The following is a 14,349-nucleotide window of genomic DNA, read 5'->3' as shown; positions in this document are numbered from 1 at the left end:
GCAGCAATGTTTGAAAACATTGGTTTCTGAACTACCATCCCCATAATCTCTGGCTACCCTGTCTGCCAATACTGGCGTTTGTAGTCTCCACAAGTACTATTTCAGTAATCTGAAAGGCGTATACTCATTCCTGTATCACACAAGGAAGACTTACTTTCTCAGCTAAAGTAGAAACATTGTGGACCTCCCAGAAGATCAGGAGAGAACAACCCCTGCTTCCAAAATGCCCTTAAATAATCTATGAAATTTCTTACTGTGCTTTTGTTTTCCAGATTGCTTCCTGAAAAGGATACTAATCCGTCACCACTTCCCTGACACTAACATCTTTTGTGAATAGACAACTCTCTTTTTTGTAGTTATAACATCTTTTCCCTTTTGTTCTCATTACAACTATTATTTTCAGCCCTATTATTGCTAATCTCTTCTTTGTAAATAGCCACACCTGTTTTAATCCAAAACAGTGTGGTAAACATTGACTTCTTTGAGGAAGTACATGCATAATTAGGTTAATCAGTGCTATCTTTTCATGTGAGCTGATTGTTTCTTTACTGTGGACATATTTCATAACACTATAGAAAGCTTGCCAAATGACTCGAAGGCAAACTAGGTGCAATTTAACCAAGTGTGTAAGCTCTGAAACTTCAACATAAAGTTAAGCTTCAGGGAGCCACTCCTACCCACCACTTATTACTCATTTCTCCATCCCTCCCCCTTATCCTGAATATACCACACTCCCTGTTGTTGACTACACCCTTTTTAAACAACTCCTTTCAATAAATCCAGAGGAGATGCCATTAAAATAGCAAAACACGCACCATCAGTTCTTCAATCCCAAAAGCTCAATACAACATCAGTTTCTACCAATTTGTGATTACCTGTACAAAGTCCAGAAATGTTAATGGAAGCAAGTCATCCAGGTGGCCAATATCTTTGGAGAAACGATTTAGAATTCTTCCTGTTAAAAGAAAAAGCAGCAGCATGATGTGCAAAGTTAAGATTTTATCATTGCTGTGGTTTTGTTTCCCAATTTAGAAGGAAAGAAAAAGAAACATGCAATGTAAACCAAGACATATTTATTTGGAAGTCAGCCTTATTCTGTTCGGCTGGGTTTCTTCCCAATGAAGTGTGCATAAAATTTATAAAATATAGCCAAAGCTGAATGTGGCCCACCACCGCTGTTTTTGAGGCCCACAAGGGCCCTCATCTCCAACAACGGTTTCAGGAAATTCCGTAACAAATGGGAGGGAAGAATCTCCCCTTTCCACTACAACCCCTTAACATTGGACCTCAAAACCCTACTATGAAGGGTTAGGAAAACCAGTTTTGGCAATAAGAGAAGGGAATTCTGTGGTGTGTGCAGGCCCACACATTCAATTTAAGCTACAGTAATTATAAATCAGCATAACAACTCAGTGCTATAAAACAAAAGTATAGGCTGAGTCTCCCTCATCTAATGTCCTTGGGACCAGAAGTGTTTTGGATTTGAGAGTTTTTCAGTTTTGAGGAAACTTGCATATGCGTAACAAGATGTCTTGGAGATGGGGCCCAAGTTTAAGCATAAAATTCATGTCTTTCATATACACTATATACATACACATGGCCTGAAGATAATAATAATTTTAAATAATTTTGTATAAGAAACAGTTTGTATACAGTAAAAGCAAAGGTGTCACTGTCTCAGCCACCCATGTGGACACTTTTAGATTTTGGAATATTTTGAAATTTGGACTTCAGAATTCCAGATAAGGGAGACTCAACCTGTAACTGCTATTTCCAGCTAAAATTTAAGGTTTTGTTAAATAAGCGTTGCCCCATAAAACAAACTGCTAATTACTGTATTACAGAAGGTTACATTTCTTGATTCTCTCTTGAATAAGAGCAGAAAAACAGAAAAAGCTTTACTCCTGCCTTTATTATGAGATAAACATAAGCAACATGGAACCAAGAACAGGGATATAGGCTCTGGTAATTCTAAAGATTTTCAGATTTCAACAGATAAAAGACAACACAGTGTTCATGTTATAAATCACTGAAGGTAATGTATTTTGAAAATATTTATCTGTTAACATCTTGCTGATGCAACAAATCCATCAAACAATGCTGATCTTTAGCTCATGTGTATACATTGTACTAATCTGTTATCAGTGAAGCAGCTTCACTTCTTTCTTAAGTTCTAACTTCAATGCAACCCATGGCCCACACATGTACTTAAAGCCATTTTTTCTGTCCGGTAAAGCTCTCACTGCTCCATATATTGTTGACATGGCAGCCAAATAATAATAATAATAATAATAATAATAATAATAATAAAGCACTTACATGCTTGTGCATGAGCAATGCACATCTTCTTTTAAAGGAGAATCACATTTCCAGAATTCTCTGGGAAACAGAATTCTCCTTTTAAATATCGGGTAAAAACACAGCACACCTTGTTTTGACTTAGAATTAAATTCAGAAAAAAACAGAAATGTTTTTTCTCCTACTTCTGATTGATGATGCAGTGCCATATTTCAGTAGAGTGGGGGCGGATGCAGCTCAGTGAAGAATCTAGGGGTTTATAGACTGGCTTTATAGGAAGGCATTACCGTTTAGCTCTAGCACTTACACAGTGGAATACTCTACAAAGATAGCTAAAATCTTCCCTCAACCACCTTTTGAAGCACTTGCTACGATAAACACTGAATCAGAGGGTGCACAACATGGCTAGATGACAACAACTTCAAGGAAATCCCACTAGTTAATCTCTGCTCAGAATTTCTGCCATGAGAGATGAGCCTAAAGTTTGGTCCTGGTCCCAAAATCAGCAGCTTGCAAACTGTAGCCTAAACCAGACAGTCTGTAGACTAGTTTAGAATAGTTTAGTATTTTTCATGTGCTAAATGATTTATGTTCTTCAATGAGAATGGCTGGGTAAGTTGAACATGGTGCATCATTTTATTTATACCTCCACCTTACAAGTGCATACTTCTACCTTGCACTGGATAGCATCACACCCATTTTTTTAATGTTTCTATTAAACAGGAAAAGTGAAGTATCAGTTAGTGCAGGATTAAGTTTATTCAGTCACTTCTGCGATGTCAGTTTTAAATATTAAAACTCAGTTGAAGACATGTTTCTGTCAGTGATGTAGGATGAGAAAATCAGCACTAAAAACAGTTGTCCCACTTTTAGAATTACCAACTCTTATTTTAAAAGAATAATGTCCTGGGGTTTTGTTCTCCTAATCTAAATAATGTAACAGAAATGGATGTTATTTAGAACATAGGTCTTAAATATTATTAAATATTCCAGTAAAAATAAATCTCTAAGTTCAGCTTTGAATCTCCCACAAGACTCCAACAGTAGATGGCAGCTACTCTCAAATTTACTCAGTTGAGAGAACTGCACATTCTCTCTCTTTACTCCCTACCTCTACTTGGCTTCCTTTCCTCTGTTTCCATTCAGTCAACTTACATATTCCTACAGCAGTGGAGACTTGTACTCTAAAGTGCTGGTTCTCAGCTTTTGACCCTTCAAATGTTTTGGATTTCAACATTCAGAAGCTCTGACTTGCTGATCTCTCTTGCTGGGGCTTCCAGGAACTGAAGTCCAAAACATCTAGAGGATGAAAGGTTGAGAACTACCATGCACACTGATTATACAACTACAGTGAGCCCTTGGTATCTGCTAGGGTTTGGGTCCAAGCCCCACTGTGGATATCAAAATACATGGATGCTCAAGTCCAATTATATACAGTGATGTAGTAAAACGGTACTCCTTGTATAAAATGGCAAAATCAAGTTTTGCTTTTGGAACATACTCACACCTACACACATTCATTCAAGCCATGAATGGTTGAATGCATGGATGCAGAATCCATAGATATGGAAGGCCAACTGTAATAACAAATAACAATTTGAAACATACTGTGCCTTTTACTGAACAACTCCTTATCCAATTCCTTTTTTTTTCTTTTCAAAATAGTGTCCCATTTTTTATATAGCATGTAAGACTACACAGTTATTAAAGAAAATGTTCCAAGTCATATAAACATGCTAAATTGGATTTCTTGACAATTTGAAATAAATTCCAAATGAAAATTTGGAAATAAAATAAAATAAATAAAATCCAAATTAAAATTTTCAAAAAGCCCACATCACAAATATCCCAAAGCTAATTTGTACCACAAGACTGCTGTCTGGACTCAGAAGAAAGCGGTTTGAAAATGAGAAAATTTGGACTTCCACAAAATCAGAACATGCGTAGGGGTTTAAAAGATAGGAAACTGCAGGATCTCTCCTTTGTACCACAAGACACACAAACCAGAGAAGGTATTTAATATGTGGATTCAGAGAAGGGCAAGTTAGTGGGAAAGAGTCAACATTTCCAATTAAAATGTCTATTTCAATTGCATTTGCACTGAAAGAGAGACATTTTAAATAATTAAGCTAGTATTAAATTGGTGTTTAAAGTAACTTCACATTGAGATATTAAAACTGTTTTGGGCGAATTGGTACCATTCCTTATTTTACCCCTCTTCCCACCTGGTCCCTGTTTTGAGCTTTGGAGAGAAAGAAAAGTGCTGCATGAATTTTTGGGAAGTCCATTTCTCAGCCGCCCACCCACCACAAAGAAATATTTTCTTGCTTTCTCTTTCTCCCATCTTTATCATCTTTTTACACTTCCACTTTCCTTACCATAGTGACTGTCACATCGACCCCAGTGAAATCCCAAAGGTCAAGAGTTTTAAAACCCAGTTTCCTGGGACAGATTATGAGCCTTATGCAGCATCCTGTGTAGAACACAGGAGGGCCATCTAAATGCAAAGGCCCCCTCCCTCAATTTCAAACTGCCCTTGCTACTTTTGATGTGGATATTGTAGTTTTCCACCTCTGAGGACCAGAAAAAAGTAAGTAAGAGTGCTGCAAAATGCCAGGAGAACTCAGCTGTGAGTAAAGAACCAACTTAGAACTGTGGCTCAATTCAGTAATTATTAACTTAATTAATAACTTAAATCTGAAGAAGGTTCATGCTGAACTTAAGTCAATTTTAATTTTAAAAAATTAAAATTAGGGTCATCATAAATCAGAAATGACTTGAACAACAACAACAACTACAACAACAACAACAAAAAATCTGGAATCCTGATGGTTAATACTAACTTCAGTAAACCCACTGAATGGATTGCTGAATGGTAGGTCAAGTCCTTTCTAGTTTTTGAAGCCCCAGAATGTTTAATAGGACAGAGCTAGCATCCTGAACTATGCCAAAAACCAAATGGATGCCAGCGAAAATATTTTAAAGACATACAAAACATGTTCTAATGAGAAAGCCCTGGACAGTAACCCACCTGCTCTGTCTTGACCCGTGGGACACTATGTCAGCATAAATAACTGTGTTGTAACACAGCAAACTTTTCAAAATGTTCCCATGATTCCAAATGAACTTTGCCATGCGGCATAGGATGTTACTATTTAGACCTCCCAGTTGTGTAGTTCTTTGGATTCAGACCAACTTCTCTAAGCTATATAGGATCCCACACAATATGAATATGCTGAAATGTCATGAACTCTGGAAAAGCTTTGCATCACATCAATGAATCATAGTTGCTCACTTAAATTGCAGAAGCCAACAGTGGTTACTCTCAACTACTTGGGAATTCAGTTTCACTTTGTAATTTGGATACAGGGCCTAGGGCATTGGAGGGTAGACACAACTTAGTAATGAAATCATTCACAAACAATGTCACAAAGTAATTTTGCTCTTTGAAGTCTATCCTGAGAGCATCTTTAGCTTTGTCTCTCAGTTTCTCACAAGTTCCCAGCTTATTCTCCAAAAGGTTACTTAAAGAGTTTTTGAAGAGGAATTTTTGTTTAAAGTACTTTAGAGGCATTTAGTGCAACCCTCTCCATAAAGTTTGTCAACAATTGGAATAAATAAGGTTTATGAGATAACCACAGTAAAAACTGTGTTTTGGCTTTCTAATCCCCATCAAAATTCACAAGAGTCTTGCATAAAGTCATGTCTAAAATTATAATGAAAGGCAGTGTAATGCAATGGTTTGAGTGCTGGACTATAACCCTTGAGAACAGGGTTTGAATCCTGCTGGGGGACTTTGGGCAAGTCACACTGTCTCAGCCTCAGAGGATAGCAATGGCAAATCCCCTCTGAAGAAATATGCAGTACACCCGCGTTATATGTGGGCACACCATACACGGCTTCCAGCATATGCTGGAAGCCTGCGTCGGAAGAAACCTTGGCGTGTCCGGAAGAAGTAATGGGCTGTGTGCCCAGGGCGCATCCCACGCTGCAAGCACAACCCCCATTACTTTTAATGGGGCTCCAGCAAACACGTTTTTCCCTTATGTGGGGGGGGGGGATGGATCCCCCACATAAGGGAAGGGCACACTGTGCTATGAAAACCCCACAATAGGTTCACCTTAAGAACGCCGTAAGTCAGAAACGACTTGAAGGTGCAAAACAACAATGAAGAGATAACTGCTATCAAATACCAGAATAATATAATTTCAGTCCAGAGCCAAGCTGGTATCAAACTAGCCAACAACTACACTAATTATTCCACCACATAGATTATTTGTATGCAATATTCCATTTTAAAATAACTACTTAGTTCTCATGGGTAATCAGGTTGATAATCAACTCCAACAAACTGTAGCTTTGGTTCATGGCTTGTGATATCCCATTAAATAATGTGGTGTTCTTAAAAAAAAAGCATTTAATGAAAGATGGAGAGAAATTTAAAAAAGAGAAGTTTAAAAAAGGAAATAGACAAAATCCAACTTTAAAAAAAACGAATATAATGCTCTGTAAGAAAAAAAACCCAACCACTCAAAGGATCTTTTAATCTTATTAATTCAAATGTTAATTTTGGATAACAGCACAGTGGAAGCACAGGAAAAGAATCAGTACATAAATACAATTAAGAAGATGAAACCAGCAGGGATTCAGTGTTATACCTCTTGGAAAACTATGTTCTAGAGAAAAGTAATGAACATCCAAATGCTTTCACTCAAAGACCTGAAGTAAACATTTTATAAATTTATTTATTTATATTTATGAATAAACACAAAGGAAATAATGAAGACCGTGGTGAAAACACCAAAGAACATCAGGAACAGGCTAACAGGACTTTACTGCATGCACAAATGAATGCCCCATTTCTTATTTTGGCCACAAGTCATTTGACTATATCAGTCATCAATATGGAGGATCACCCCCCTTTGCCCATCTGAAGAGACTCTTCATTGGGTTGCAGTGCATATGTCAGATAACCAATATCTGTTAGAATGCTGAAATGTTGTGGGAGGGAAGCATATTAGTAGTAGTAGTAGTAGTATTGAAGCATCAATATCTCCACACTGCCTATGTCTGTGTTACACTAAAGAATGAAATACCTGCATCACACCATAAAGTCACTGACATATAGCTAACAAGGTTGAACTTGGACCAAAGAAGCTCACTGTGTAAAACTAAGACAGTCACCTTTGCTCATCCCAACCTTTGCTTCATAGAGTGCTGCAACCTCCTCACACAGTCACTGAGTTCTTTGAAGGAAAGGTGGATAAAAGTGTATCTGTCACAAACTGTACGAACCAGATGAAATTACATCATGATGAGAGTTTGTTACATTCAACAGAAATATATGTAATGGCACAGAAAGTGATCACATTCTAGTATTAGTTCACAGCTTGTGGCACACTTAAAGAACACATGCAATTTCAATGGTTGGGGATCCCTGAAATTACAAAAACAAGAGAGCCATCTTCTATTCATTATTCTTGCCATTTTCATGACAAGACAACCTGACAAATTAAATGCGGATACGTCACTCACAATGTGGAATGTGTATTTTGCCGTGTAAGTGAAGCAGGGGAAAACAAACAGCTGTTTACAAAGGCCATCATGGGCCAAAACACACTGCAGAAATGATCCAGTTTGAGACCACTTTAACTGCCCTGCCTCAATGCTAGGAAATTCTGGGAACTGTAGTTAAAGCAGTCGCAAATTGGATTATTTCTGCAGTGTGTTTTGGCCCCATGTCACTTATTTCCCAACAACATGTTCTTTATTCTGTCTCTTTACCAAAGGAGTTCAGAAAAGAACATTACTTGTGATGCAAACAAGAGTACATATTGTAGAGCCATAAGGGCTAATAATATGTTTTAAGAGAGATAAAACTAAATGCATGAAACAATACAAAATCCTTCTTATTTCTTCACTATGCTACAGGTTTGTTTGTGTACTGTTGTTGTTGTTTTTTTAAAAAAAAACATCCTAATCTCTGTTGCTTACAAAAAGAAAATACAAGTTCCTAGATTCATACCAAGACATATTTTCAGAGGAAACAACGATTGCTGCTAAAGATATATAATCTTTAGAGTTCTTCAAATTCTCACTACTTTTGTACAATATACATCAGCTTCCATGAGAGATATGCTACTTCTAGAGTTCTGTAGATGTTATTGCATTAAATAACTTAATCAAAATGCACACACTGTACTTAAGATTTCTTCTGAAGTAATTAAACAACTATCCAATGCCAATTAATCATAGCTAAATAAGAGTCTGTCAGCAAAGTGCTATGTACATATTTGGGACTATGTTACAGTCAAATACTTGGCAGTATCTAAGTTAAACAATGATTCATTAAACCTCCCTCTCTATACAATGGTTAGGCCAAACTTGAAGTGAAAGAATCGAAAGTCTTTTGTTCTCCATGAAAGAGACATCAAACCTCAGTGTGTGATATTCTTTTCATACCAAGTCTGTAAACTGCTTTAATTGCATGAATCAGAATGTGCTCAGGTGGCTCCATATCCACTCTTGCTTATGCAGGTGTTTGTTGACATTCTGGAGTGGATGTTCAAACCTTTTCTTCCAAACAGTGAGAAACACCCTTGACAGAAATGTTATTACCTGGCTTTTACTGCCTTAGTCCTCAGTCCTCACAGAGCCAAGAAGGGGTGAGGCCTTACCTCAAGACTACTGTATACACCAATCTGTCCAATAATTTACCCACCAATATCAAAAAGGATATTCAGGCTCCCTTGTGAAAGAGTCCAAGGAAAACTAACATTTAAAACTTGAGTGCCAAAGAGCTTAAGAGACTAGGACCCGGAGCAATGGATGCAAGCTACAGGAAAAGAGATTCCACCTCAACATTAGGAGAAACTTCCTGACAGTAAGGGCTGTTCCAAAGTGGAACACACTCCCTCGGAGTGTAGTGGAGTCTCCTTCCTTAGAGGTTTTTAAACAGAGGCTGGATGGCCATCTGTCGGGAATGCTTTGATTTGGTTTTCCTGCATGGCAGGGGGTTGGACTGGATGGTCTTTGCGGTCTCTTCCAACTCTACGATTCTATGATCCCATGATTAAAAGAATAAGTAAATCCATCTCTAAATAAGACCAAGTTCAAGTTGTGATAATTCAGCAGTCATATTTCTGGTCCTACGTTTTGTTGAATCAAGAACAAGCCATTTTATCCAGATCCTACAGTTGGCCCTTCTTATACACGGATTTTTTAAACATGGATTCAAGCATCCACAGTTTGAAAATGTTCAAAAAAAGTATAAAGTCCCCCAATCCGTCGGGGAAAGGGGTGGTGCAGGCCACCCCAAAGGAGTGGTCTGTATCCCGCCATAGAACTAAGAAAGTTAATCTGGAAAGGCAACAAGCCAAGGATCAAATGGGAAATTTTGAAGGATAGTAAGAAAGAGGGGGCTATGAACTACCAGGCCTGAAACTGTAGCTTGATATGGATACAGAATTGGATAGAACTAGATAACAAAGATATACTGAATCTAGAAGGATCAGATTTAAGATATGATTGGCGTGCCTATTTATGGTATAATAAAACTACAGATAATAAAGATTTATATAATCATCCAATCAGGGAAGCTCTATTGAAAATATTGCTACAGATAAAGAAGAAATTTTATTCTAAAATTCCCACCTGGAAATCGACTCAAGAGGCAGTTTTTGGAATATGAAACACCAAACAGGAATGGATAACATACAAGAAATAATAAAGAAAATGAGTCTGGCTTTAAGACTGCTCCCACCCGGCTTTCCATCAGCCCAGCAGTCAGGAGGAGTGTCTGGCAGTGGTAGGAGCTTTAAAACTGCTCCCGCTCGCCTTTCCATTAGCCTGGATGTTAAATTTACCATTTATAGCAGATGAAGAGCACTGACCTTCTTTTCTTCTCTTTTGCAACAACCCTAGCTTATTTCAAACAACAAGAGGGATTGTAGCGGATTGATTGATTGATTTCACAATTTCCAAGTAACCTGTTACTATATTGTATCTTATTGTATTTTATTGATTATTGACATCATTCATATTAGCCATTATGATGGACTTGAAGGCAACTTCTCAAGTTGGCCGTCTGTTGAGCTAATTTAACGGCTTATTGTTCTTTGATGTTGGATGGTTATTATTGACTTGATTGATTCTAGCTGTTTTGAGCCTGGCAATGCTAGGGACTATTGATTGTTCTAGGCTTTTTATATTTACTCTCATGTCATTGTTGATAATGGCGGCCAGACTGATGTTGGCTAAAAAATGGAAAAGCGAAGAACCACCATTAATAGAAGATTGGGTATTAAAATTAATTAAGAGAAATTGATAGATTAACATATATTATTAATAATAAATCATTGGGAAGATTTGAAAGAGAATGGTCCCCAATCTTACATTACTGGGAAGATATTTGGGGATAAGAAAGGAATTGTTAAAATGACTAACTTAGAAAAATTGAATGTAGCACAAGATAGTAAAAAAAATAGAAATTTACTTGTAACAGTGATGATTAATAAAAAAAACTTCACCAATATAATAGAGGTGAATTAACAGAAAGCTAAGTTAAAATCAATAACATTGCACTAGAGAGATACAGAAGGTGGGTCACTATGGATTTATTGAAAAAAACTAGAGGAACAAAGAAATGTTTAGTCACAGAACAATTTAGATGCAAGAAAGCTAAAATAGGGTGTGACCCGAAGTGGAAAATGGAAAAGTTAAGATAACAGTAAGAAATTTGTACAATAGAACTTTACAAGTGGAAGTCAAAAGGAAATTGATATTACAACTAAATGTAAATATTTAATATGAGCTTTGTTCCTTATTTTTATTTTATGTATAATGTAATATTAATAAAAATATATTTTTTAAAATAAAGGATAAATAAGTCCTTATCTAAGTAAGGCCAAATTCAAGTTATGATAATTCAGTAGTCATATTTCTGGTCCAACAAACCATATTTTGTTGAATTAGGAATAAGCTATTTTATCCAGATACTTCTTCTGTCCCTTCTGCATCCATGTAATAATTACAAATCTTCCTTGGTTATAAAAACCACAGCAAGGTCAGAACAAGAAACTAGTTTAAACACTTCTTCCCCATTCCAGGTAACAGCATGACCAAAGAATTTTATGGAAGGGGGACCTAAAGGTTTCCACTCAGCAGTACAAGGTGCCTGTTTCCTCATATGCTATTATAGCAGAACATGCCTGTAAAACAGGGATTATAGAGCACCCTTAAAATATACTATGCTTTTGTTGTACAAAGATAGCCCAAACTTTAAAATATTAAGTGCACAAATGGGTGTGGAAGAAGACTCCTTCTTCATGCTTGATAATGCTTTAAGAGGATAGCAGTTACCTCCTGTCTCTGCTAAAGTATGACAGAAAATCAGGGAGAAAGGGGGGGGGGATCACTCTGTAACAAAACATTTTTATTGCAACTATAAGCATTTTCCAGTGTATCAAAGCAGTGACAAATAAGTGAATTTGCCCATATCAAATGTTGACAGAAAACACACCCTGCAGCAAGACTAGTGAAGTTTAACACAGTACAATCGTTAAATCATCAAAACCATTAAAATTGGGTTAGAAGCTCTGAAAGAACGCGTGTTTCTCAAAAAAAAATATAAAAATCTGGAGAACTGAAAATATTTATATATGCATGTATCTTAAATTGTTGACAATTACTGATCTCTTCTGGCTTCCTTTCCATGTTCTTAGAAAGAAATGTTTATATATGCCTCTTATCTTTTAAAAAAATATGTCATTAACACTGCCTGTCCATGTATGCTGCTATACAGTTATTACTGGCTTCGCTACAGGGATCCTCTAAGTACAAATAACGAAAATATGCCCAGATTCTCTCTCCTCTCCTCAATATCCCCCAGAGGACTGAAACTGACAAGAACATAATCACTTTCCCTGACTTCTGCAAAACCGGCACCATGGTACCGAGCAGAAGTCTGCTCAGATAACATGCATTTTTCTAAAGTTTCAGCGTGCATGAAGCCTAGGTGTGGCGCTTTGTAACCTAAATTAATTTACTGTTTGAACAAGACTCTCAGACATGCAGTCAGCTACTGAAGGGGCTGGGAAATTGGGGGAAGGTTTGCGTTTTATGTTTTGCGACGACTGGTTTAATTTTTTACCCAATGCAGATACCATGCTAGAAATATCTCCTAACCATGATGATCAAGAGCATGCGACAGGTTTACAAGAACTCTTCTGACTACATATTCCTTCCCACTTTTTCACCTCTTCGCTGCACTTTCCTTGTGGTGTATCTTTATGTCTGTAAACATGCTGATGATGGACAGCATTGACTAGCATTTAGAAGCTAGTTTCTAACCATGGTTTCATGCCTTCATTTCAAATGGAGATGAGTGACACATGGCCAATGGGTTTTCCATGGCACACACCACTCATGGCACCTGGACCATCCCAGACTAAACCCAGCCTCCCAACATTAAAAATGAGGCGAGTCTGAGGAAGGAGAATTTAAAGCAAAGCATGTAACCTCATTTTGGGGGGGGGGGGGGGAATCAGATTTACCACATTTTTAAAAACTGGAATTGAATTTCTTGTCATTTCTAGTTAAAAAGTCTTTCCTGGGGAGTCATGTCTTCTTATGATATGTCCAAAGTACAACAGTTTAGTCTTTGGCTTCTAGGGAGAGTTGAGGCTTGACTTACTCTAGGACTAATTTATTATTTTTAGCAGTCCACAGTATCTGTAGAATTCTTCCCAGCACCACATTCAAATAAGGAGATGCTCTTCCCATCAGCTTTCTTCACTGTCCAGCTGTCACAACCATACATAGAAATGGGAAAGATGATGGCATGGGCAATCCTAACTTTAGAATTCAATGACACATCTTGACACTTCAGGATCTTCTCTAGTTCTTTCATAGCTGCCCTTCAAAGTCCTAGCCTTCTTCTGATTTCTTGACTGCAGTCTCCATTCTGGTTAATGACTGAGCCAAGGTATGGAAAATCTTGAGCTATTTCAATGACTTCACTGTCTGCGTTAAACTTATGTAAATGATCTGCGGACAATATTTTGTTTTTTAAATGTTCAACTGTAAACTTTCCTTTGCACTTTATTCCTTGACATCTAACCTCAGCAGCAGTCAGCCTGGGGTACAGTCAATGAAGTCTCTTTAAAAACAATCAAAAAAGCAATCACAAACAAAGTAAACAATTAAACTCGAACAAAATAAACCTGGCAATCTGAGAAATCCATCTGACAGATCAAGCTGTGGTCTCACTAGGTTCCTGGGTGAGCAGCCAGGCTTTAACTTTAGACTGAAATAAGGGCAATTCTGAGCCAGCTATACATCTAAGAGTAAGCCCACCTCAAGGGCTCTGTATAATTTACTTCTCCCAGTGATGGGACAAAGAAAATATTTATGATTGGGCATAGAAATATAGGTTATGGCATTCCTTTCGATATTGAGGCCCCAAGACATTTGAGGCTTTGTATATCATTACTAACTTCCTGAACACTCTGTAAATTCAGGAACAGCAGAAGCAGGTCCTCAATTATTTGAAAGGATTTGTTCTCTAGGAAGAAGGTGTGGTGAGAGCAAATTAAACATTATCTCCTATGCAAGGTTCATATCTGACCAAAGGCCTCTGATTTATTATTTTACTTAACTGGCTTTTTTCAAAAGACCCAGTTGCATCGCTTTGCACCAAGCTTTGGAATCTACAAATGAGTTATTGAACACCACAAAATGTCTAAAAAGGACATGTTTGAGCAAGCAATACTCTTTCAGAGTGAAACTACGTTCTGCTCAGTACAGAAGATATAATTCATATCTTACTAATGGCACACAATTCCAATAGTATGGGGCCTGAAGGTGTGTAGCAACAACTGCCAAAGGGTGTAATCTATGCCTCTACCATTGAGGAGCCCTGACATTTGCTGACTCAAGTTCTGTCATGGAAGAAAAGTGTATAAATGGGCTAATTTTTAAAAAAATAAATTAAATTATATACCGATATGTTTAAATCTAGGCAAAGGAAATTTTTGTTTACCATTTGAGAAG

At 37.2% G+C, this 14,349-nt stretch overlaps 1 protein-coding gene across 2 annotated transcripts in view; it reads right to left on the bottom strand.

Annotated features, from left to right (window-relative positions):
* The window catches only part of LOC149319138 (ATP-binding cassette sub-family C member 4-like), a 183,945-nt gene that overhangs the window by 75,359 nt on the left and 94,237 nt on the right, over positions 1-14,349 (bottom strand). For both annotated transcript variants that reach the window (XM_089511171.1, XM_089511170.1), the window contains exon 20: positions 876-955. In XM_089511171.1, the coding sequence (XP_089367297.1) occupies positions 876-955 (80 nt within the window). The remainder of the gene's footprint in view (positions 1-875; positions 956-14,349) is intronic.

The sequence above is a fragment of the Sceloporus occidentalis genome, unplaced genomic scaffold (assembly GCF_023333645.1).
Source record: "Sceloporus occidentalis isolate IW3139 unplaced genomic scaffold, rSceOcc1.0.p SCAF_2, whole genome shotgun sequence".
NCBI lineage: Eukaryota > Metazoa > Chordata > Lepidosauria > Squamata > Phrynosomatidae > Sceloporus > Sceloporus occidentalis.
Note: the sequence above shows the minus strand (reverse complement) of the source record. Positions and strands in the feature narration are given on the sequence as shown.